Here is a 23,973-nt window from a genome sequence, read left to right as displayed (position 1 = left end):
ATGTGTTTCCTGTTTTACTTTGAAAGTCTGTGTTATCTTAGTGTTCAGTTTACGTTTCCTTGTCTCGTCAGGTCTTATTTGCCCCAGCTGTGTATCCCTCCTGTGGTCCATTCCCTAATTGCTCCCTCTATGTATTTAAGCCCTGTGTTTCTGTATGTCATGGTCGCGATCTTCCCCCCCGTGTTGTAAATAGTTTGGCGCCTTGTGGTGTGATGTAAATAAATATCATATTTTGCTTTAAAGAAAATAGTTGTTGATACTTTTGTTTTGGGATTATTTTTGTGGAAGCCCGTATTAGTCTTTTTTATGAGTTCGCCCTCCTTAAGAGCAGTGAGCTTGGGGGCCCTTTTTCCCTTTTTTCTATTTTTCCTGAGTTGCACGCCGGTTGCCTAGGCCGGGGTGTAACAATGGTCAACAACAATACTATGGTGTTTAAACAATGCTTAGTATTAAAGAGCACAAAATGGAGAGGAAAATATCACGAGCACCATATACCACCACCAGCATCCTGAATTATTGTGACGAGATAGGATCAATTGATGGGGTCCATTTTTTTCATGTTGACCCTGCCATCTAAATGTTGCAGCACAAATCAAGACACATCAGACCAGGCAAAAGATTTGCTACCTTCCATTGTCTAATTTTGATAATTACGAATGAATTGTAGCCTCATTTTCATGTTCCTAAGAAGACAGGAGTGATGCGTAGTGTGGCTGTAGCTCATTTGCTTCCAGGTTTGATTTGTTGTGTATTCAGAGATGCTCTTCTGCATACCCTGGCTGTAACAAATAGTTATTTGAATTACTTTTGCCTTCCTATCAGCTAGAACCAATCTACTCATTCTACATTTACCTATAGCATCAACAGAAATTACTGCCCAGAGAACTGCAGCTCACTGGGTATTTTCTCTTTTTCTGACCGTTGTAGATTTGTTTGTGTGAGAAAATCCTATCAGATGAGTATTTTTTCAGCAGGGCATATCAACCATGTCTACATGTCTAAATGGTTATTGGCTAATTAGATACTTGCATTGAACAAGTATACGTAGCAAAGTGGCTGGTGACTGCATATATACAGATTTACATGATTTTGTAAATCCTTTTGCTCCTTTGCCTCTGCTGTAATATCTACTGAAAGCCTCCACAGACAGCAATTTCCTCCTCTCACATTTATTCTGGACTTGTTTCTAGTTTCTCACATCACCTTTAACACGCTGCTTTGTTTCATATCTGGTGAGTCAGTTGCTTTGCTATTGTTATCTATAGCCTTGTGATACATGCTGGAATGGTTACCAAAAAAAAAAGAAATTCAAATGTGTTTGCACGATGAATAATTGTCATCCAGTGTTCAGATGTGAACATGAAAGTAATGCAATAGGCACTGGAAAATGTCACTGATGTCAGAAGTTACTGATGAGTGCAACGATCAGCAGAATCAGTAGACATCAGAAAAATGTTATTTTAACACGTAACTGAAGAGGGCTTTCTCCCTTTAAGAATTCACTTGTTTTCTTTGTACCTGTCGCACACAACATGAATGAGGTGTGTGATTTTGGGGCTGCTGATGCAGTTTTGTACAAGTTCTTCTTCCTTCTGATGTGAGAAGGAACAGACTGTTTTTAAGCTTTGATAAAGGGTGAACCTTTCAATTTCAGCCGTTTGTTGCACTACTTTGTTTGTCAGGGATGACTTCATATTTGCAGTTGAAAATGATACGTTATTTTGAATTACCTACTTAGGTCTAATTCACTGCTATAAAAACAAATCACCCCAAGTGGTAACAGACTATTTCTAACAGCCAATCAAAGCAAAGGTATTAACTGCTGTCTATCAAATCACTGACCTTAAAGTCTAACTCGAGTCGAGTTATATCAAGATACTTTTGCATGTTAAAAAGAGATGCTTCCTGAGGATTGGAAGGCATGCATACTTACTGTTTTACATGAGAATTTAACAACTACTTTTAAAAATACAGTGTTTATGCAAATGAGCTCCTGTGCTGATAATGAGCTATCAAAACAACCATTAAATGAAAAACAGAACACCAACAGAAATAGCAGTGATCTGTGCTCCCAGTAAAAGGAGGCTCTGACATAGGCGGGTCGTTTTGAATTTTGTATAATTAAGAGTGATGAGACACAAGTGAGAAATCTTATCACGTCTTGCAATGTATTTACCTGTTTACACTTACTCTGAACAGAAAGCAAACCCCATATGATTGATGTAGCTTTTTTTTTTTTTTTAAATGATGGGGTTTTGGTAGTATGAGCCAAATGACTGAGAGTGGAATAATGCTTATTAAAATTAATGAGTAAATTGTCCTACACACTGGGACTTTGTTTTATAGCATTCTACGCTGTTTTTTTTACGCCCATTAAACATTCCTGAGACATTGTTGATTGAATCTTTGCCACACTGTCTTTACAGAGCCATGCTCAGCTGAGTGATAGTGGTGCACCATGAGGGCTCAACAGAAAATGCTGGCAAAGTGCTAGGACGGGGGGAGACTTTGATCCAATAATGGAAATTCCCCCATGAATGACTTTGTGAAGCGATTCTGTCTTCCCACACAGTATTGACTTATTCTCTTTTATTCTGTACGTGGTGTTCTCACACAGTAACAGTGCTCCATGATCACATCCACTCAGATATGATATCTTTTCAGTGATATAGTATAAATGTTATTACATCTAGACCAATATGTGGCCCAGCAGGCCTTATGAATGTCCATATTTCAGAGACTGTCTTCTTTGAAGACCACTTGTCGAAGCTATGAACAAGAGGCTTTCATGAGTTACAGCTTGCGGCTTATTTAATTCGTCTAGTTCATGTGATTAACCAGTGATCCATACTTTAGAGTTGATATTGTTGGCGTTTGACCTCTAAAAGGTTGGACACCAGGGTTGTTATCACCCAAAGCTGTCTGTCCCTTTCTCTGTTATGAATTTGCTAAGAGGCTAACTCCATTAAGCTAGCCTCTTTACTGTACTTCACTAAATCTTTGTGCTTACAATGCTCTCATCGGCCACTTGTGCCAGCAGTCCCAGGGTCAGACCTACATGAACTGCCGAACAAATCGGCCATAAAGTATAACACTGTTACCATTCTGAACCTATGTCTTTAAATTGTGGGATAACTAATGGACAAGCAAAATCATGTCTTAACAGTTTAATGTTCTGACAGATGAAGTGCCTAATAGGTTTTATCTATATGATCCAGCTAAACTAGGGTACAAAATACACTAATCATCAGCAGTGCATTAACTCAGATTTCCATGTTTCCGCTCCCTGATGGGCAATGATGCCAAAGTATTATGTAGCATTTTGACAGAATATACGGGAAAAAGGAGGCAGAGGAAGGGGTAGGGAGATATTACCGATAATAAAGAGGCAAAGCTTGGCAATAAATCAAATAGACAGAGATACAATTGAAGTCCTGCATGAATTTCAACCACTGAGAATTATTCAGAATAGACAAAATCTTAATCCTATGCTCCAGTGCACAGTGAAGGACTATGCAGAGCTGTTTGCTTGTTCTTGATTTATTTATTTACTCTTCAGTACAGGCATAGGCTGGATTTTTCCCTTCTTTTTTAATAGAGTAAATAGTGTGGGGAAATTGGAGGAGTTATACAGAAATAGTGGTATACCATCAGAGAGTTCATATAAAAAACCCAAGAGACTTTTCCTTGCAGATAGATTTAGATACAATTAGGTGTTAAAAGTGAACCAATTAAAATTAACTGTCAGTCTTCTCCCTTCTCTTAGGGTAGTTACAATGCCTGATAATCCAAATGTACTTATGTACTATTCTATGAATGTATATGCCCTCTCACTGGTTGTGGTGTACTGTAGTACAGCTCTAAAACATTATTGCTGTATTGTAATTATGGTTTTGAATACAAAAAGTATTATTATTTTTAAAAGTATTAAAGTAGTTGTAATTTGTTGCTATCCTAACTGAATAACAGTAATTTTGTTTTAGACCAAAAAGCCACAGTAGTATATGCATACAGCTAGGTCCACATATTATTTTAGATTCTTTAGACATTTTAGTCACAATTTCTGTTATTACATATCCTAGTTACAGTTAGGAGTAGTACAGCAGACTCTCAGCATTAATTTGAATATTGCATTAATTATAGGGGAATTAAAGTCCTTTTTTATGCACAGTCCCTTAGTTCCAATTCAAATACAATTGGAAAAAATTAACATAAGCATAAATACAGTTCTCAGTTTTTTAATACTTTGTCAAGCATCCTTTGCAGGTAAAACCTGCCTGAACTCTAGAACCAGAGGAGATACCCACAATGCTTTTGCTGTCAGCTGTCAGGTTTTTCTGTAGTTTTCAGTCCTGTAAGTCAAATGCATGTTGATTGCATGCTCAGTCGTGTTAAATTAAATACTTCAAGTACTTAACTCCTGTGGAATAGCCCACTTAGCGACCTTGCAAAGTTTTGAATTGCTTTTGAAGAACGCTTTGGCTCATTTCCCTCCTATGCTATGAGTCGATGTCCAGTCAGCTTACTGCATTCGGTCCATAATTATTGTACTGCAGGTTGAATATGTTTTGGTAAAATAAAACCAAAAATTCTCAGTCTCCAGAAGAGGAGTGCTTCAAGATGCAACATCATGCGTGTTCCTGTGGAAGTCATCTGTGTGAAATGTTTGCATTTGACTGGTATTTGACAGTGAGATGAAAAAGTACATAATTAGTTGTGAAAGAAAATTATAAAATTATTTAAATTATAAAATTATATCAGCTGTGATGTGCGAGAGCAACACCCATGCAGTATTAGATTTTTTTATTTCTTCGGGTAGATTTTGCTCGAGCTAACATAATTCAGTTTCACTGTTATTTTTTTCTTTTTTCTAAAGCAAAATCAGCAGTAATCTGCACAGAAAAGTCAGAGAAAGGGAGGATAATGAAATACATGTGTTTTTCCTCAATCATTCTTGTATGATTGTGGAAATGATTTTTCATCCATTCTTTCCAGTGAATGTGCGGCTGTTGGAATAAAGCCTCTCAGAAAATCATTTGACTCTGTCATGATTTTATTCACTTCGGCGTCTGCAGAATAATGGGCTGACCCTAGAAAAGAATCTCAATAGTTTGGGTCAAAGTAAGGGGGAAATAAAAACTATAAATTGAATTAACTTGTGACCACAATAACAGTTAATGCAATGAAGTCTGCTCAGTGGCAGCATAGTGAGAATGTATACAAAAGTTATTTTTAGTTGTTTTTTCATAGAAATAAGTTTCGAAGCTATGAAATCATACTCTTTATTTACTGAAAGACAAAAATAAATAAATAAATACAAGCTTTCGAGGGCTATGCCATAATACCTAAATTCCATCTCTGTATTCACATGTAAGCTTCTCTGTTAATAACTATTAATTAGAGCATATCAGCAAATGGAACATGATTGTCTAAATGGAATATGATTGCTGGTATAATAGCTTTGTTAGTACACTTTGTAATTGTGATGAGGCAATGAAATGAAAATTGATCTAATCAAAAACAATCTCTTAATTCGCTTTAATCTCAAGAATTTGATGGGACATTGTGCCAGAAGCGAACGCATGGGTGAGTGACATGAGCATGCGTTTGAATCTAATTAACTGTGTAATGTGAGAAGTACTGCTGATGAACTAGTCTCAATGTGTGGGCAGGGAAGAAATGGAAATTATTACTAGCTCACACAGCATACAACTGGATGAGAGAGAGCGCTTTCACAGAAATGAAAGCCACATAGAATCTCTAAATATCTTCATAGTCTTATAAACACATTTTCTAGATTGCTATCCTTTGTTTGCATATGTATCCACCTGACATATAAAGTCCCTTTGTATGCAGATAATAAAACACTTCATCATCTGCTCTATCCTGTAAACAGTGACAAACAGTGCTCCCCCACTCTACACGTAATGAAAACCTTCAAAGGTCAAAACATTCATGCAGTAAAAAGAATCAGCTGGTATTGTTAGATGCCGCTTACTGTATCATATCCATTTACTGCTGAACTCAGCTGACCCCATATTAACTGTCAGTCACAGCTCAAATTAAAAAATAAAAGCATTATGTTGATGGTTTTTGTGGACTGCATTTGTTAAGAGTGTAATAGATAAAATTACTAAGCTAATTCATTTCTGTAATCCCAATGATCTTTTTACCTGCTGGAAAAAAATATTGCAATTTACTTTCCTTATTCCATCATAATTTCGTGTGAATGAAGAATTTGAAACCAATTTGAATACGGTTTAGATTTTGCCTTGCAGTGATATAAATAAGTGATAAACTGTTGCCTTTATGAGAACTGCAAATTAAACTGTGACGAATTTTGAGGCAAATAAGATGTTTCAGGATATTTTTTTAGCACTTTGGCCACTATTACGGCTCTAAAAATAAAATAACTTTGAATTAATATCACCAGCATTTAGCATTTTATATCACGTAGGTTGACAAACAACATTCTGTGACCAAGGGGGGAAACAGATAAACAAAATAGATCACAGGTTTTATAGCGACATAACAACATGCAGGAATTAATCCTTCTGTGTCCTTTTTTAGACACTTGACCTCCAGTTAAAAGTACTTTTCTCCTGCGCTTTGAAATCATACTTCAGCTAGATATCATGTCACAAGCATGCGCTTGTCAGTAGTCTTTAATATCATTGCTGCTTCACTGCTTCAAGTCTGAAAATGAGAAACATGTCATTACTTGTTAAACCCACTTATCAGGCCTTTGCTATGTGAGCCCCAAGAGATGAAAACAACCTTCCAGAGGTTGTCAGGTTAGCTAACTCGGTGTCCTCCTTCTAAAACTTCCCTTACACACACATTTTAGTAAAAGAGCTATTCTTTAAAGCAAATGGGCTTTGGTTTTATATTTGTGAAGAATATGTACAACAGCATGCTTTCCCTGTGCACAGATGCTTCAGCACCTCAATAAATGCATGAAATTAACTGATTTCCCTTAGGTCAGCTTAATCTTTAGACTCTCTAACGACAAACAGCGCGTACGGTTTTATCTACAAACGACAGAGAAAATCTGAAGGTATTTATGTTTTCTACTGATTATAAAAAATGGGCTGAATGTTACAACATTAGGAGCATTTTAATATAAGAAATAATATAAAGACTAAGTACTGACAATATCTAAACAGACAGTTTCATTTCCCAGCAGTATATCCAGTCTTTGAATGATCATGAATCTAATTTGCAAAACGGCTACTTCAAAAATAAATTGAGTACATGCGTCCACTGGTGGTGTATCCCCTGGATCACCATGCAAACTGACACAATATTGCAGTAGGTAGCAAATAAAAGCCCACTTGAAAATAATTTTAGACATGTAACACACAGTATAAGAAAAACCTGTGATGCTACATTTCTAAGACAGCCCAGATAACAAGCCCAACAGAGTCAGTGTTTTGCTGCAAGTGAACTGACTCAGATGTTCTGCAGGAGGCTGAGAATAAACCTTTTTTGTGTTTGTGTAGGTCACAAAAAAAACAGTGAAAAAAAAACACCAAAGCCGTGTGCTGACTACAGGACAGAGGGGTAGCAGAGGAAAGACACCTCTGATGAGGTGTTTTAGAGAGGCGATGCTGTGCACTGGAACATATTGAGGTTGTGCATTTCAGATATTCAGACTTTATCGTACAGTATTTATCTCTTGTTTGTTAAGTGAGTAATTTTGCCTGCGATTATTGTTGATTAGAACTATTATTTGCAAGATAAATGGCAAATAATATTGAATTCATTCTAGCATTTGAAAAATGCAAAGATACAATGACGATACCAAAATATTATTTAACTGAGTCAAATTCCGGTTCACTCAATAGAAATAAACTACTGTCTCTGTACACACAAATGTTTTCTGTTAGTTTGCTTGATTAGAGCTTTAGAGCTTTTCTCTGTATGTTGAAGGCTCTTTGTAGACTTTATATTTGACTAACTTTTCTATCTTAGCTTGATTGTGCTATCCATGTTTGCTCTGTTGCATATATGGAATTGGATTTTAAATTCTTAAAACACGAATGAAATGTTTCAAAATACAGTTGGTGAATACTTTAAGTTTATGAAGTTTATGAATCTTACAGCCAGCATTAGTGGGCCGTGTGCTTTAAACTGAAATCCACTCCCCAGAGTTTGTGTCCTGGAACTTGCATTAACCAAAGTGAACAGCTTTCTTTGAGCATCTAGTGTGACCAGGCAGCGTGGATCACTATATCAGAAAAACAGTCATTCGATGCATGGTTGCGCTGTTATCTCGTCTTCAGTGCTTGTTGCTGCCTGTTGATGTTATATTGCCAGTCTCAAGGGAGAGGGGCACAGGCGTCCCACACAGTGAATTAGTCAGTACTTAACCCTGACAGTTTCTTCTAGCCTCCTGTTTCTCCTCTAATTACCATCCCTTCCTAGCCAGTAATTAAGTCATCCCACAGCGGGGGCTTTTTACCACTAGGTTGGAGAAGGAAAGTGGCATAAAGTCCCTCCCCAGATCAGCTCCTGTTGATTTTCCCAAACCTATATAAAGCTGAAAAATGCAGATCAACGCCCAGTTTCTGCAGTACTCCAGTGATTGTAATTGCAATAGCCCCAAGATGACTTTGTGTTGTGTGTGTTTGTGTCTTCCAAGTGTGTATAAAAGAAACAGATTAGAGTAGAGGGAATAAAAACAGATTAAAGTTAAACTGATATTTTCTGTGCCCCACAGTAAACAACGCTTCCAGTGTGTCTGTCACGTAAAAGTTTTTCAAAAGAAGTTTTAAAAAGAAAATAATTGCTCATTCGATGCACAACAGTGATAATGGCAACTCGAGAGATTTTAGCAGTGCTGGATTTTCAGCTTGCCTGATTGGCTGAGACGAGTGCTCGAAATCCAAGTGCTGGAAGTCGTTACTGCTTCAGTCAGCAAATGGGAATTCGTGTATGCTGCCAAAGCACGAGAAGGCAGCCAAAATCCTTTTGGTGACAACATGTTTGTGAGTCATCTAATTTGCTCAATCACTAAAGCATCACTAGGAAATGTGAAATATTTATATATACATTACAGCATTTATCTGTGATTTTTTTTTTTTTAAACGTAGGCAGCCAACTGTGGAGAGCTGTCAGAAAGTGAGAGATGACTTGCAAGTGGAATCCATGGCTGGACTTGGGGACATTGCAATTACATGGTCAGCATCTTAAACCTTGAGGCCACCTGGATGCACTTTTACTGTGTTCTGCTCAATGACAATACAATAGAACAGGTGACATACAGCTTCAGACTGTACACAATAATACTGCAAAGGTGCAATATAGTGCTGTTCAATTGTTGATTAACAGAAAAAAAACAACACTAAGCTCTCTTTTTGCTTCATATTGCAGGTGGCATTGTTATTTATCTTATTATGTTTTCTCATTACATTCATTCTGTCTGCGCACACAGTCTGTCATTATTAGACGGTCTCTGTCACTGCCTCACAGCTAAAAACAATAAATGAGTAGCAGTTACATGAAAGAAGTGTATGTGTATTGGTAAAGAAGTGCATGGATGAATAGAGATAGCCGAAACTCTACGCAATTTTCTCCTGGTCCACAGAATCTGTGTCTAAGTGAATGTAAGTTTAAAAAAATTTTGCAGAAGAAAAACCCATCATTTTCTAAGTAGAACCATGATTAGATGCAGAGAATGTCTTAATAATGTAGGCTTTGGTTGTTGTTGGGGTTTTTTGTTTGTGTTTTTTGAGTGCTGCACTTTGCTTCATGGTATTTGTGAGTCATCTGAACCACTCCAGTGCGTCTGTGTTCATCCTCACCTTGACTATGACCTCACTGCCAGTTTACCTGTCTGCTCCCCTCTTCCTTGTTTTGATACTGAACTCAGCGGATCCCCTTCAGTGTCTCTAACACTTATATACATTTTCTTTATCACACACTTTTAGCACCTTCCTGTCTCCCTGCCTAATGGCAATCCAGACCCCTCAATGTCTCTGTCCTCTTTCTTCAGTCTGTTTCATCCTTCCTGACTTCCCGTCTGCCTCCCTCCATCACTTCCTTTGGCTACAGCATGCTGAATTAAACATTTCTGCAGCCTCTCTCAGCAAATCTGCCGACTACATCAAATCCTCCTTTGCTCACTCTATCCAATTACAGATGGCTCATCCAAACTAATTCGAAACCTGAGTCGGACAAATGTAACACCTTTATATCTTTTTAAAAAACAAATGAGGTACATATCAGCACATTTAAATATTCACTCTTGATGTATGAGTTAAGTTTTTCTTTTAAAATGTACAGATGTTAAGATATTGCAATTGAAAAAAAAAACGTAGGGGTGGGAGTGTGGTCCGAGATTCAGAGCTTTCTGTTTGATGAATTGTTTAATTTTAGAAACGGAGGAAAATGAGTTTGGACATGCAAATTAGAATAGCAGATTATTCATTTTAGTGCTGATCAAGTGGTCGTCTAAAAACTGATTACATTTAGGAATAATTAACACCATGAAGGAAATTTCCTTTGAGAAGTATTCTTGGTAAATTTAATTAAATAAAAGCCTATCGTGGTTGTAAACCCTAAATCAAACTAGCCAAACTGGGGAACATAAACTTGAAAAAAAGAAGAAAAAAGCCAAACAAAAACAAGCTATGATGGTGATCATGGCTCAGTGCAAATTCTTTTTAGTTGTTATGTTTGGTATGGTGAAATACATGATATTTAATGATAACACAGTTGAGCTCCAAACTACTCATATTAAATGTGTATCCTTATGTTATTAGCTAGGATTAGTAAACCATTAGTGACCTGACATTAGACCTCGTATAATTCAATAACATTTTTTTCACTCAGCAGTCAGCTCTCTGAGATTCCTCAAACTATTTATCTGCTTTTGTAGAAAGAGTTTCGTACAGTATGATGGACAAATGCTTTAGTGGGAAATTTTGTCATATTTCTGTACGACCTTGTAGTCAAAGTGTTGTTGCAGACTCACTGTGGAGATGTGTGTTTGTCTAATTGCAACAGTAACATGAGAGTGCTGCAGCTGCGTAACAAAAACAAAGCATGGAAAATAATAATGCCATTTGGAGTGCACAGCACGTAATATTGTCTGGGAACAGTCAAAATATGTGTAATGAGTCGCCAAAAGGGAAATGAGACTCGGTGAGGAAATCACACATGTAGCTATGACACTTTGGCGCAAGTAGTTCTCCAAACCAAATTTCGAACTTGGAAAGCATGAGGATCTCTGGGAAATTATTGCCATTGAGCTTCTGCTGCCACAGGTAAGGAAAAGAGAAGAATTGCTACGTCTACCAGATGCTGGTGGTTTGTCCAGATGTCCAGATTTACAAGCAGCTTTTACTGCTGGATTATCTTAACAGTCAAGAATCTCATGAATTAAGGAACAAAGGAAAAACACTTGCAATAAGAGGCAAATACTTTCATGTTTTCACATGAACCCAAGCACACAACTTTGGACAATGTCGAAAAAATCAGGTCAGGACACTGTTTGAAGTTGACCTTTTCACATGTAGCTCACAACAGGAGATAATGTGCTTCAGAGGCATTCTCACTACTGGTTTAGGTGCCCACCAACAAGCTGTAAATTCTTTAGACACTCACTCAATAGGGTATTGCGCAGACTTTGTAGGCAGCCGAAAGCAAGTTTGATTAAGATTCAATCTGACTGAGCAGGACATTTCTTAAATAGAGCTTTGACCGATGATGATGAGACAGATGTAGGGCTGGAAGGGACGAAAGTACAGTGAAAGTGGGTTTTATAGTCTTTTTTTCAAAAGGCTTTACTAAGTCAGTATATAGACAGAGTACAACAGAGGAGTGCAACAAAGAAAATCTAAATTTCCTTTGTGAAATAAGTTATAATACTTGTGTTCAACATTTTTGAATCAAAGTCCAAAAATTGAACTTCCTTTGTTATGAGATTTTAATTTAATTTAGCATAATATTTTCGCAGGTCATTGCAGGATTTTGATCGGATCCTTGGATACATTTTGAGCTCTGACTTAGTGACAAGAGAAGCTCTATCAGACCTCTCTATTCATCCTGCACAGCTTTTCAGAGTACAATCTATGAAAGCCATGCATTTTAATAAATATTTTTTATTCTAAATAACAACCCTCATCCTGCTTCTTTGATTACAGTGCAATGCTGATTTGAGGCCTTTAAAATGCATTAATGGCTACCAGATTTGCATTTATATTGGATTTTTTTTCCCAAACACGCAAGAACCTGAGATTGAGCTCTGCGAACAAAGACCAGACAGAGAACACGCATCATCTGAAACACATTCGACCCTATAATAGAGTACAAGCAGGAGCACGAGTGATGCTAGTGTGAGCAAAACAGGCCATCGAATTTCACCACTAACACCTTATTCAGCTGAGCTCTGATATAAAAAACTGTATGCAGCCAGCAGTTAAAGTGGCTTTTTTGACCAAAATACAATAAAGGAAATACAGGGAGTGCAGAATTATTAGGCAAATGAGTATTTTGTCCACATCATCCTCTTCATGCATGTTGTCTTACTCCAAGCTGTATAGGCTCGAAAGCCTACTACCAATTAAGCATATTAGGTGATGTGCATCTCTGTAATGAGAAGGGGTGTGGTCTAATGACATCAACACCCTATATCAGGTGTGCATAATTATTAGGCAACGTCCTTTCCTTTGGCAAAATGGGTCAAAAGAAGGACTTGACAGGCTCAGAAAAGTCAAAAATAGTGAGATATCTTGCAGAGGGATGCAGCAGTCTCAAAATTGCAAAGCTTCTGAAGCGTGATCATCGAACAATCAAGCGTTTCATTCAAAATAGTCAACAGGGTCGCAAGAAGCGTGTGGAAAAACCAAGGCGCAAAATAACTGCCCATGAACTGAGAAAAGTCAAGCGTGCAGCTGCCAAGATGCCACTTGCCACCAGTTTGGCCATATTTCAGAGCTGCAACATCACTGGAGTGCCCAAAAGCACAAGGTGTGCAATACTCAGAGACATGGCCAAGGTAAGAAAGGCTGAAAGACGACCACCACTGAACAAGACACACAAGCTGAAACGTCAAGACTGGGCCAAGAAATATCTCAAGACTGGTTTTTCTAAGGTTTTATGGACTGATGAAATGAGAGTGAGTCTTGATGGGCCAGATGGATGGGCCCGTGGCTGGATTGGTAAAGGGCAGAGAGCTCCAGTCCGACTCAGACGCCAGCAAGGTGGAGGTGGAGTACTGGTTTGGGCTGGTATCATCAAAGATGAGCTTGTGGGGCCTTTTCGGGTTGAGGATGGAGTCAAGCTCAACTCCCAGTCCTACTGCCAGTTTCTGGAAGACACCTTCTTCAAGCAGTGGTACAGGAAGAAGTCTGCATCCTTCAAGAAAAACATGATTTTCATGCAGGACAATGCTCCATCACACGCGTCCAAGTACTCCACAGCGTGGCTGGCAAGAAAGGGTATAAAAGAAGAAAAACTAATGACATGGCCACCTTGTTCACCTGATCTGAACCCCATTGAGAACCTGTGGTCCATCATCAAATGTGAGATTTACAAGGAGGGAAAACAGTACACCTCTCTGAACAGTGTCTGGGAGGCTGTGGTTGCTGCTGCACGCAATGTTGATGGTGAACAGATCAAAACACTGACAGAATCCATGGATGGCAGGCTTTTGAGTGTCCTTGCAAAGAAAGGTGGCTATATTGGTCGCTGATTTGTTTTTGTTTTGTTTTTGAATGTCAGAAATGTATATTTGTGAATGTGGAGATGTTATATTGGTTTCACTGGTAAAAATAAATAATTGAAATGGGTATATATTTGTTTTTTGTTAAGTTGCCTAATAATTATGCACAGTAATAGTCACCTGCACACACAGATATCCCCCTAAAATAGCTAAAACTAAAAACAAACTAAAAACTACTTCCAAAAACATTCAGCTTTGATATTAATGAGTTTTTTGGGTTCATTGAGAACATGGTTGTTGTTCAATAATAAAATTATTCCTCAAAAATACTTCTTGCCTAATAATTCTGCACTCCCTGTATATATGACAAAGAGTAAGATTCTGTTTAAAGACTGCAATCAGCAGGGAGAGAGTGGCGACAATTACTCATACAAAGAACACTCCAATAATTTCTTTAAGACACATAAGTCTAGAGGGAGCGGATAATTGGTGCCTTCCGGTGTGTGTGTCTCTCCCCTTGAAGCGGCAATGACCTTTTCAGAGCACTAGAAGCAGGGCTGGAACCTTCTAATTCCGTGTTTATCCTTCAAATTAGGCACACTGCCCATGTTATTAAAGATGGGGGAGATTTGTTTGTTGCTGATCAGGTTGGCATTGTCCACACCGCGTGCCTCCGGGGTAATCTCTCTTGATAAGTGAACCCGAAAGGAATGGATGCTTTGTCTCTCTGCAAATCTGATTCAACCACTTTCCACCACTAAATTGTTGAGGCAGAGAAAGTCCCCGGGGAAATTTACAAAGCGATTCAGTCCTCATTGGTTGTTAGAGCAGAGCACGCCTGGGCAATCATGTGCCAAGCAGGACCAAGGCTATGTATGATTTCATTCCAAACAAACACTACATCAGTCGATGTCACTCCACCTTCCTGGTTGAAGATGCGCTAATCACTGAAATTATCTGAAGGTCGAGGTTGGAATGATTTAAAGCTCTTGACCTTTGGCAACAATTTCATGCATTCCTCTTAGATACTTTGGGGTTGGTTTTTTTTGCAAATTGTATATGCTGTGCCTAGAAGTATTTCTCATTTTTGTACACTAATAGACATCACAAGATCATTTAAATGTCAGACGGAAATAAAAAAGATCTATCAAAGTTTGAATTGTTTACAGATGCCTCGTATAGGTATGGATAGTTGATTGTTTTAATGAGAAACACATAATTTTTTTATACTTTAGGTTTAATTGACTTGTCATGATGAAGGGGATATCTAGAACTCATGGCTGAATTTGATGCCACTAATGGTTTGTTAAGTGTGAAAAACAACAGGAACCACCTGGGCCCACCAATAGTCCCAGAAGCACCTGACGTACATACACACACTCTGTTTTAATAAATCACTGCAGCATCACAGACAGGACTCGACGGCTGTACAGTGTCTGCGGAAAGCAGCTTCTGAAGTTTTGCCTCTGAGATTCATGTCTCTGTGCAACATCCTGCTCTGTCAAGTTACGCATTATGCAAATGCATTGTTTACCGTTCATGTGACAATATCAAGGAGTGAAAGTCAGTGGGGACCAAGGGCTGTGGCAAGTTACCAAGTGAGACGAAGGAAAGCAAGACAAGCAAGTCTGTGAAAGAACTGCCAAAGAATGAGGCAAATGATTCTCTTACTCTGTTTGCAGTCTTTCTATAATTCCGACTTAGCAGACTGTAGGGGGATGATAGGAAATCAAAGCACATCATTCTGAGAAAGATAGATTTAAGCCATCCAATTTTTGTACTTTTGCTTCTTTGTGTGAGCACTGAGGAGGCTGGCGATGTAAAGCAACAGAATGTATGTTGCATGTTATGGATTATGTTGCAACTAATGAATGTCAAACTCTATGATTTGGGCATAAATAAGTAAGTGGTGCAAAATTAATATTTAATTGAACTGAACTGATTTGAACTGGGCTGAATCAAAGTGAACTGCAGTGCAATGAGTTTAATTTAATCAAGTGAATAACACATTTTTCTGGCCCTAATTGCTCAGTCAAACAAGAATAAAAATAGAATATTAACATTCGTGAGAGTTTGAAAAATTAGTGGTTGTTTACAGAATTGCTGGAATTGCTGAGGTCCTGGGACAGATTGGCAACTAGTCCACGCTGTACCCTCGCCACGAGGTTAAGTGTGCAACACCCTTAATTTCTGGGTGATCGCTTTTGATCGCAAGGTGATTGCCTAAGTCACCTTTGTCTGAGGCATCTTGTCTCCAAACGGCTGCGGTCTAACTGAGGGTAAATGCAGCAAATAATGACTATCTAATTCATAAACACAGACAGATCTATCAGACAATCGATGAGTCCAGCTCATCTGTGACATAAGTCTTTGCAATAGGGGACTCGACCTGGCTGCCAAATAGTTGTATACCGGTTATATTCCTATTTAAAGCAAGCTTGCCAAGCACCTATGTCCTCTTGCAGTTAAATATTTTTGCAGTTAAACAAGAAGTTGAAGAAATTGAGCTGATATTTCTCTAATTATGAATAAGATTCGACTAAATATAACGGGGAAAATGATTCATTATTCCCCTACTGAATTTGTTAGTTTGCCCACTTACAAAGACATGAACAGTCTCCAATTTTTATGGCAGTTTCACTTTACTAGTGAGAGGCAAAATATCAACCACAAATCCAGAAAAAGCACATTACATAAAAATTATAAATTAATTTGCACGTTATTTAGTGAAATAAGTATTTGGTCTTTAAGCAAAACATAGCTTAGTACTTTTTGGAGAAACCCTTGCTGGCAAGCAAAGCAGTAAGCCATTTCTTATAGTTTGTCACCAGGTTTGCACATATCTCAGGAGGGATTTTGGCCCATTCCTCTTTTTGATACTCTCAAAACTCTCCCTTTAGCTTTTTGGCTGCCCCTTGTCAACTTCAAGCTTTCACACCCTCCTTTTGTGTTCTGACTGAGAGAAATAGGTTTGTCATCCAGGATTTTATGGTAGATGGCCCCATCCATTGGCCTCTCAATGCAATAAAGTTGTCCTATACCCTTATAAGAAAAACAGCATAAGGTTTCCACATTCGTGCTTCACTGTGAAGGATAGTATTCTTTGGGTCAAATTAAGCATGTCTCTTCCTCCCAACATGGCGGTTCAAGTTCAAGCAAAAGAGCTCAGTTTTGGTTTCATCTGACTGCACCATTTTATCCCAGCCCTTTTCTGAATCATTTAGATGTTCACTGGCAAGCATAAGACAGGCCTGTACATGTGCCTTCTTGAGCAGAGGGACCTTGTGGACTTTGCAAGATTTCAACTAATTATGGTGTTATGTGTTATGTAGTTCTGGGATAATCCAACACCTTTCTCACATTCTCATGATCATCCTCACCCCATGAAGCAAGACCTTGAATGGAGCTCCAGAATGAAGGTGATTGACGGTCATTTTATTTCTAATTCTCAACAAGCGTTTTGCTGTCTTTGAGCACATTACAGCCATGTGCAGGTCTACGGTCTTGTCTCCGACATCCTTTGACTGCTCTTTGGTGGTGGAGAGGTTGTAATGTAAGAAACTGAATCTGTTGACAGGTTTTCTTTTATGGACATAATGAGTTATGAATCAAGATGATGAGTATCTGTATTTGACTGATTCTTTGTGATCTGTTTATCACACGGGCACACGGCCAATCCGTTGGAGCCAGAAATCTGTCTGGTTTGAAGGGGATCAAATACTTACTTCACTCAATGACATGCCAATCTATTCATAATGTTTATGGAGCGTTTTGTCTGGGTTTTTGGTTGATGTTCTGTCTGTCTCAATTGAAATGAAACTACAATAAAAAATAGAAACTGTTCACTTTTTGTAAATGAGCATGCTTACAAATTTATCAGGGGATTAAAAAATAATTGGAGGTTTTTATTTTACCAGTTTTATAAATTATTTCGATTATCATAAAGTTAAAAATTTGTATTTCAATTTACTAATAAAAATGGCTCGCAACATCACACAATAATTTCACTATTGCAGGAGAACAGTATGGAAAACCTAAAAGATTATTTTTGCGACACAGGTGGTATTAGTTACATTAAAATTTAAAAAAAAGTGCTCACTGTGAAACAGACTGAACCAGCCATTGCCTACATTTAAAAAATAATCACAGAGTTACTGTAAAAGTACAGCAGTCAAAGTTTATCACACCATTCACATCTGCCTCTACTTTACCTGACCTGCACCTCTGTCATCCACTGTCCACACTGCTCAATCCACACCCCTCCTCAGCCAGGCTCATCAGGCTGAAACCCATCCGATTCGGCTGCTCTGCTCTGGATTTCACTCTTTATTTCCTAGGATTAGTACTCCACACTCTGGACTCTCTGCTCAGTTCAGCTACAGTTCCCCTGCTGCTCTGCACAGCCGGTAACTTGCCAGGTTCTCCATGTGTACCGTCACGCGCTCCCCCACTCTGACCCAGCTCAACATCCCATCGGTGACCTGTTTTGCCCTGCAGTAATTATTCTTCTTTTCTCTAGATATACACTTCACACAGTCTTGTAAGTTTATGAGTAAGCAATATATGTTGCTAAGCAGTTTGGCATGCCACAATTGCTGTTTTAAATTAATTTCTGTGGGGTCAAAATAACGTCCTTGAAGGTTCTAGTACAGTGGGGCAAAAAAGTATTTAGTCAGCCACCGATTGTGCAAGTTCCCCCACTTAAAATGATGACAGAGGTCAGTAATTTGCACCAGAGGTACACTTCAACTGTGAGAGACAGAATGTGAAAAAAAAATCCATGAATCCACATGGTAGGATTTGTAAAGAATTTATTCGTAAATTAGGGTGGAAAATAAGTATTTGGTCACCTCAAACAAGGAAAATCTCTGGCTCTCACAGACCTGTAACGTCTTCTGTAAGAAGCTTTTCTGTCCCCCACTCGTTACCTGTATGAATGGCACCTGTTTGAACTCATCATCTGTATAAAAGACACCTGTCCACAGCCTCAAACAGTCAGACTCCAAACTCCGCCATGGCCAAGACCAAAGAGCTTTCGAAGGACACCAGGAAAAGTATTGTAGACCTGCACCAGACTGGGAAGAGTGAATCTACAATAGGCAAGCAGCTTGGTGTGAAAAAATCAACTGTGGGAGCAATCATCAGAAAATGGAAGACATACAAGACCACTGATAATCTCCCTCGATCTGGGGCTCCACGCAAGATCTCATCCCGTGGGGTCAAAATGATCATGAGAACGGTGAGCAAAGATCCCAGAACCACACGGGGGGACCTGGTGAATGACCTGCAGAGAGCTGGGACCAAAGTAACAAAGGTCACCATCAGTAACACACTACAACGGCAGGGAATCAAATCCCGCAGTGCCAGACGTGTTCCGCTGCTGAAGCCAGTGCATGTCCAGGCCCGTCTGAAGTTTGCCAGAGAGCACATGGATGATACAGCAGAGGATTGGGAGAATGTCATGTGGTCAGATGAAACCAAAGTAGAACTTTTTGGTATAAACTCAACTCGTCGTGTTTGGAGGAAGAAGAATACTGAGTTGCATCCCAAGAACACCATACCTACTGTGAAGCATGGGGGTGGAAACATCATGCTATGGGGCTGTTTTTCTGCCAAGGGGACAGGACGACTGATCCGTGTTAAGGACAGAATGAATGGGGCCATGTATCGTGAGATTTTGAGCCAAAACCTCCTTCCATCAGTGAGAACTTTGAAGATGAAACGAGGCTGGGTCTTCCAACATGACAATGATCCAAAACACACCGCCCGGGCAACAAAGGAGTGGCTCCGTAAGAAGCATTTGAAAGTCCTGGAGTGGCCTAGCCAGTCTCCAGACCTCAACCCCATAGAAAATCTGTGGCGGGAGTTGAAAGTCCGTGTTGCTCGGCGACAGCCCCAAAACATCACTGCTCTCGAGAAGATCTGCATGGAGGAATGGGCCAAAATACCAGCTACTGTGTGTGCAAACCTGGTAAAGACCTATAGTAAACGTTTGACCTCTGTTATTGCCAACAAAGGTTATGTTACAAAGTATTGAGTTGTATTTTTGTTATTGACCAAATACTTATTTTCCACCCTGATTTACGAATAAATTCTTTACAAATCCTACCATGTGGATTCATGGATTTTTTTTTTCACATTCTGTCTCTCACAGTTGAAGTGTACCTCTGGTGCAAATTACTGACCTCTGTCATCATTTTAGGTGGGGGAACTTGCACAATCGGTGGCTGACTAAATACTTTTTTGCCCCACTGTATGTAACTGAATCACTACAGGTGAAGTAATATTGAAATATATTAGCTTTAATTTGTATCTTATTTTTCTTCTTTTATTATTATTTTTATTTTTATATTATTTTGTATATGTGGCTGCATTTTTTCTTTTTATCCCACAGACCCCAAAAATTGACTTAATGATAAATAAACAAATTTTAGGAATAGTTGTGCAGTATGTTGATGGACTAATTTTAAAATATCAATTCCAACCCAGTTGGTATTCCTATATATGTAGATGACAACAAATTTACAATTTCTAATGATTTATCACAATTAATCACCATGTGATTCAATTCAATTCAATTCAACAGTAACCTCATGACCCTTTATTTCTTAACGCAAAGACCTAAATATATTATAGAAAAAAACCAACATTCAGATGACCCCCTGTCAGCAAAAACTTGGTGATGATGGGAAGGAAAAACTCCCTTTTAACAGGAAGAAGCTTCTGCTAGGATCTTGCTCAGGGACGGCCAATCATATACTGCATTCGGTTTGCGGCGAAAGGAGGATGACAGGACAAACAGACTGGATGTAAATGCCAAGTTTTGCCTATGTTATTGTAGGGTCTTTGCTTTACAATAAAAAGCCCCTTGAGACAACTGTTGCTGTGATTCAGTGGTATGTAAATAAAATTAAAATAAATTACATTGAAAATTAAAATAAAAATTCACCAGAAACTGATAGCTGACTGACTCCATTCTCTTGCCTTTTTTGGTGTCTTAGCACGAAAGTCATTTTAAGAATACTGCTTCAACATTAAAAACCTACTATGTTGTCTACAGTGTATACAGTAGCAAGCTAAAGCAAGGAGTCTTATCCGCACTTCATTAATATAATAAAACAATTTCACGGGGGTGAGACTGGCTGCATCTAAATATAAAAAAGTACACTTAATGGGTTAAAGATGTACAGAGTTCAGCTTTTTGCAACTAAAATCTCAAAATCTGAAAATAGCAAAGCCGTAAAAAGACATTCCCCTAAAAAGCATGAGTGGCATCAGTACACAGGCTGAAAGTGAACTCACCTATAAATTTTATATCTAGTCGTAAATCCTTGGCGGAATCTTTCCACAAAGGACAGATAACTCCGAGAGTGGTGGAAAGGTCCGCGGTCAGAGATGAGCCAGTCATATTGCTTGGTGACATGTTGTTCAGTGGCCAACGGATCCTGGCGGGAAGACTGAACTGTTATATGGTCCCATATAAACAGGAAGCAGATGACCTCAATAAACCTCCAGTTCATGCTTTTTTTTAAGCCGCTCTCTGTTCATTCTCGCTCCATTATGTGGAGACCTGATGGGAGAGAAGAGCAGAGGGAAGGGGGGGGGAAGGAGATGCAGAGAAAGAGAGTTGTTACATGACAAAGTCTATTTTAGCGGTACAAGAAGATGTCATAGAGTTAGGTTAATTGTCTTGTACCGAACAAATAAGACAGTGCCCTTGTCATTGTCACTTCACTGTGACATGGTGTATATTTATTTTCTGCTCTTTCTTAGCTTTGCACCCCCTCCATGTCTGGATTTTTTTTTCTTTGTTCTTAGGAAAACATGCACATTCTGCCTCTTCATACATAGACTGTTTTTTGTTTTTGTTTTTTATTAACACTTTCTCCAGTTATGTAATAGCTATCATTATAATTTCTGACAGGGTTAGAGGCAACTTTATGACTTGTTATGACACTCATCCACTAACATGCAAGATCAACATCTCCCTTTGACCAATGGTGGCAGTTATTACCAGAAGAAACTTTCAGTTAGACCACTGCTTTTGTCATCACACAAATCTTATTATTACATATAATGTTGTTCTGTAAATATGTCACAAACAATACACAATACAAGCAAAAGAATCAATAGGAAAAGTTCATCTAAAAGCACCAGCCAGAAACCTGCCTCTCATTGGGAAGCATATACATAACATGTGCATGCTATAGCATTACTAACCCAGTTTAATACTTAAATACTGTTAAATTAAAAGTGGAAAAAAAATTTTGGACATTAAAAATTATTCATTTTCTCTTTGTACTCCTTGTGCTTTTGAATGAAAATATCTATTTGACACTGAAATTATGCCTTGCGGTTTCCGATAAGAAAAAAAAAGATTTTCATCAGTAATTGCATTTAAGAACTCTGGCCCCTGGCCGTGGAGCAACAGTGTGCTATTAAGTGCTACTCTATGCAAAAATTTCCCCTCCCTTCATGGTTTATTACACAATAACACATCATAAAAGAGCAGGGAAAATTTAATGGGCCTAATCTTTTCCAGTTAAATACATGATGAACTGCTTGATTGCCAAAGTTAAACTAATCATAGTATACGGATGGGGAAGGTTTTTTCTTTTTTTTAATTATTATTATTATATTTCTTTTTCTTCTGTCATGTCATGGCTCAAATTAGCATGTCAGTTAAATTAATTCTATATTTTTTATTATTTAAACAATGTTTCATCTCCTTGCAAAAATACTTGGAAGAATCAGAGATCATTTGAATATCAACTTATATAACTAGCAATAATCACACTGCCATATTTGAAGTATAAGCTGATTGTAATGAAATTTCAACTTTCCTCCAATAACACTTTATTCCCGCTTTAATAGCAGTCATGTTTTATGTTAATTACGTTAGACTAATTTGAGCTTGGCTGTCAGAATGAAACAATATAATGAGACAGAGAGAGGAAATACTGACCAGGGATTAATACTTTTGTGATTGTGCTAAAATGAGCAGTGAGCATTTTTGTAATGCCATGTCAAAAGAAAATGTGAGATTTTTTTTTTTAATATATAAATTAAATTTTTTAAACGGTTTATAGGAGTGCTGTCTGCATACAGCAGTCTACTTTATAATTAATAACAATTCTTTAATGAGTTATGAGTTATATTGTTATCTGAGAACTACATGCACATCCAGTACAACAGGCCAATAAATAATGGAAATGACAAATCAAAGTTTCTCCATTTTTAATTGCTAATGTAGAGACAAATGCTGTTTGCATGATGCATTTTCATGAAAGTTTGTGCGTAGCTCTTTGTGTACATTACTATGGTTGGAGAGTGCATTGCTTCCTTCACAAATGTGTTTGCTTTTGAGTTATTCATATACATAAAATCAGTGGATATTTCTCCTATAAAGTAGCTGGTATAGTGGTTTTCAGATAAAGGCTGACCTGCTGTGACGGCTCTGTGCATAACGCTCATGGACGTTTTAAAGTTTTAATTTATTACTAATTAATTAATTAGAATTAATTATATATTCTGGTCATGAATGAATCAAAATGCGACTAAATTGAAAATTGGTAGAAAGTAATATTACTATTATGTAGTTAATAGGAATATTCCATACTGTATAGCATGTGTATTTTCTGTATACTGTATATACATATAACATTTCATACATGTGTATGTATATGTTACATACACCAAACACAGCAAGCATAATTTGTTGGGGATTTATGAAGAATCACAGGATCACTGTACAGTAAAAATATACATCTTCTTCATGTACAGAATTCACCTTACACGTCCTTATGTGCCTATTTATTACATTAATGACTAACTGGTCGTCTTTCTCACTATTACTTACTGACTTACTGCAACACTTGATTTAGTTACTTTGTGCTCTTAGCAGTTGCACTACCATAAAAACCATGTCTACAGCTGACCCAGTACTCTGTCATTTCCACCACCTGGAGCATTAGTCTGAAACCTCTTAGTGAGCGCATTTACATTCATATGGCCACCTGACAGAGTAAATCCTCAGTCAGGTTTATTCATACGTAGATGGCTGTCTCTCTTGTACTGCCAAAAAAAATGATCTCACGACAGATTTTTTTCCTGCTGGCTTTGTGAGTTTCCCATCTGAACATTTTCACACTCTGTACCAAAATGTACCTGATAAAACTGAGTCTCGACCGAGCACGAGTAAGTGGTTATACTAAATGCTGAGTAACTATGTATAGTCGGTCAATTTATATTAAATTTTTTACGATGCTTTTTATTAGTAGTACTGTGTTAAAATAATAGTTTAC

At 38.0% G+C, this 23,973-nt stretch overlaps 1 protein-coding gene across 1 annotated transcript in view; it reads right to left on the bottom strand.

The window, feature by feature from the left end:
• Positions 1 to 23,973, bottom strand: part of brinp1 (bone morphogenetic protein/retinoic acid inducible neural-specific 1) — a 109,576-nt gene that overhangs the window by 61,772 nt on the left and 23,831 nt on the right. Inside the window, exon 2 of the mRNA XM_005931159.3 lies at positions 20,972 to 21,239. Coding sequence (XP_005931221.1) covers positions 20,972 to 21,189 — 218 coding nt within the window. The 5' untranslated portion in view covers positions 21,190 to 21,239. The remainder of the gene's footprint in view (positions 1 to 20,971; positions 21,240 to 23,973) is intronic.

The sequence above is a fragment of the Haplochromis burtoni genome, unplaced genomic scaffold, assembly GCF_018398535.1.
Source record: "Haplochromis burtoni strain Fernald_Lab_line unplaced genomic scaffold, NCSU_Asbu1 Contig_137, whole genome shotgun sequence".
In the NCBI taxonomy this organism is placed as follows: Eukaryota; Metazoa; Chordata; class Actinopteri; order Cichliformes; family Cichlidae; genus Haplochromis; species Haplochromis burtoni.
The sequence above is the reverse complement of the archived record's forward strand: the minus strand, read 5'-3'. Positions and strand labels throughout refer to the sequence as shown.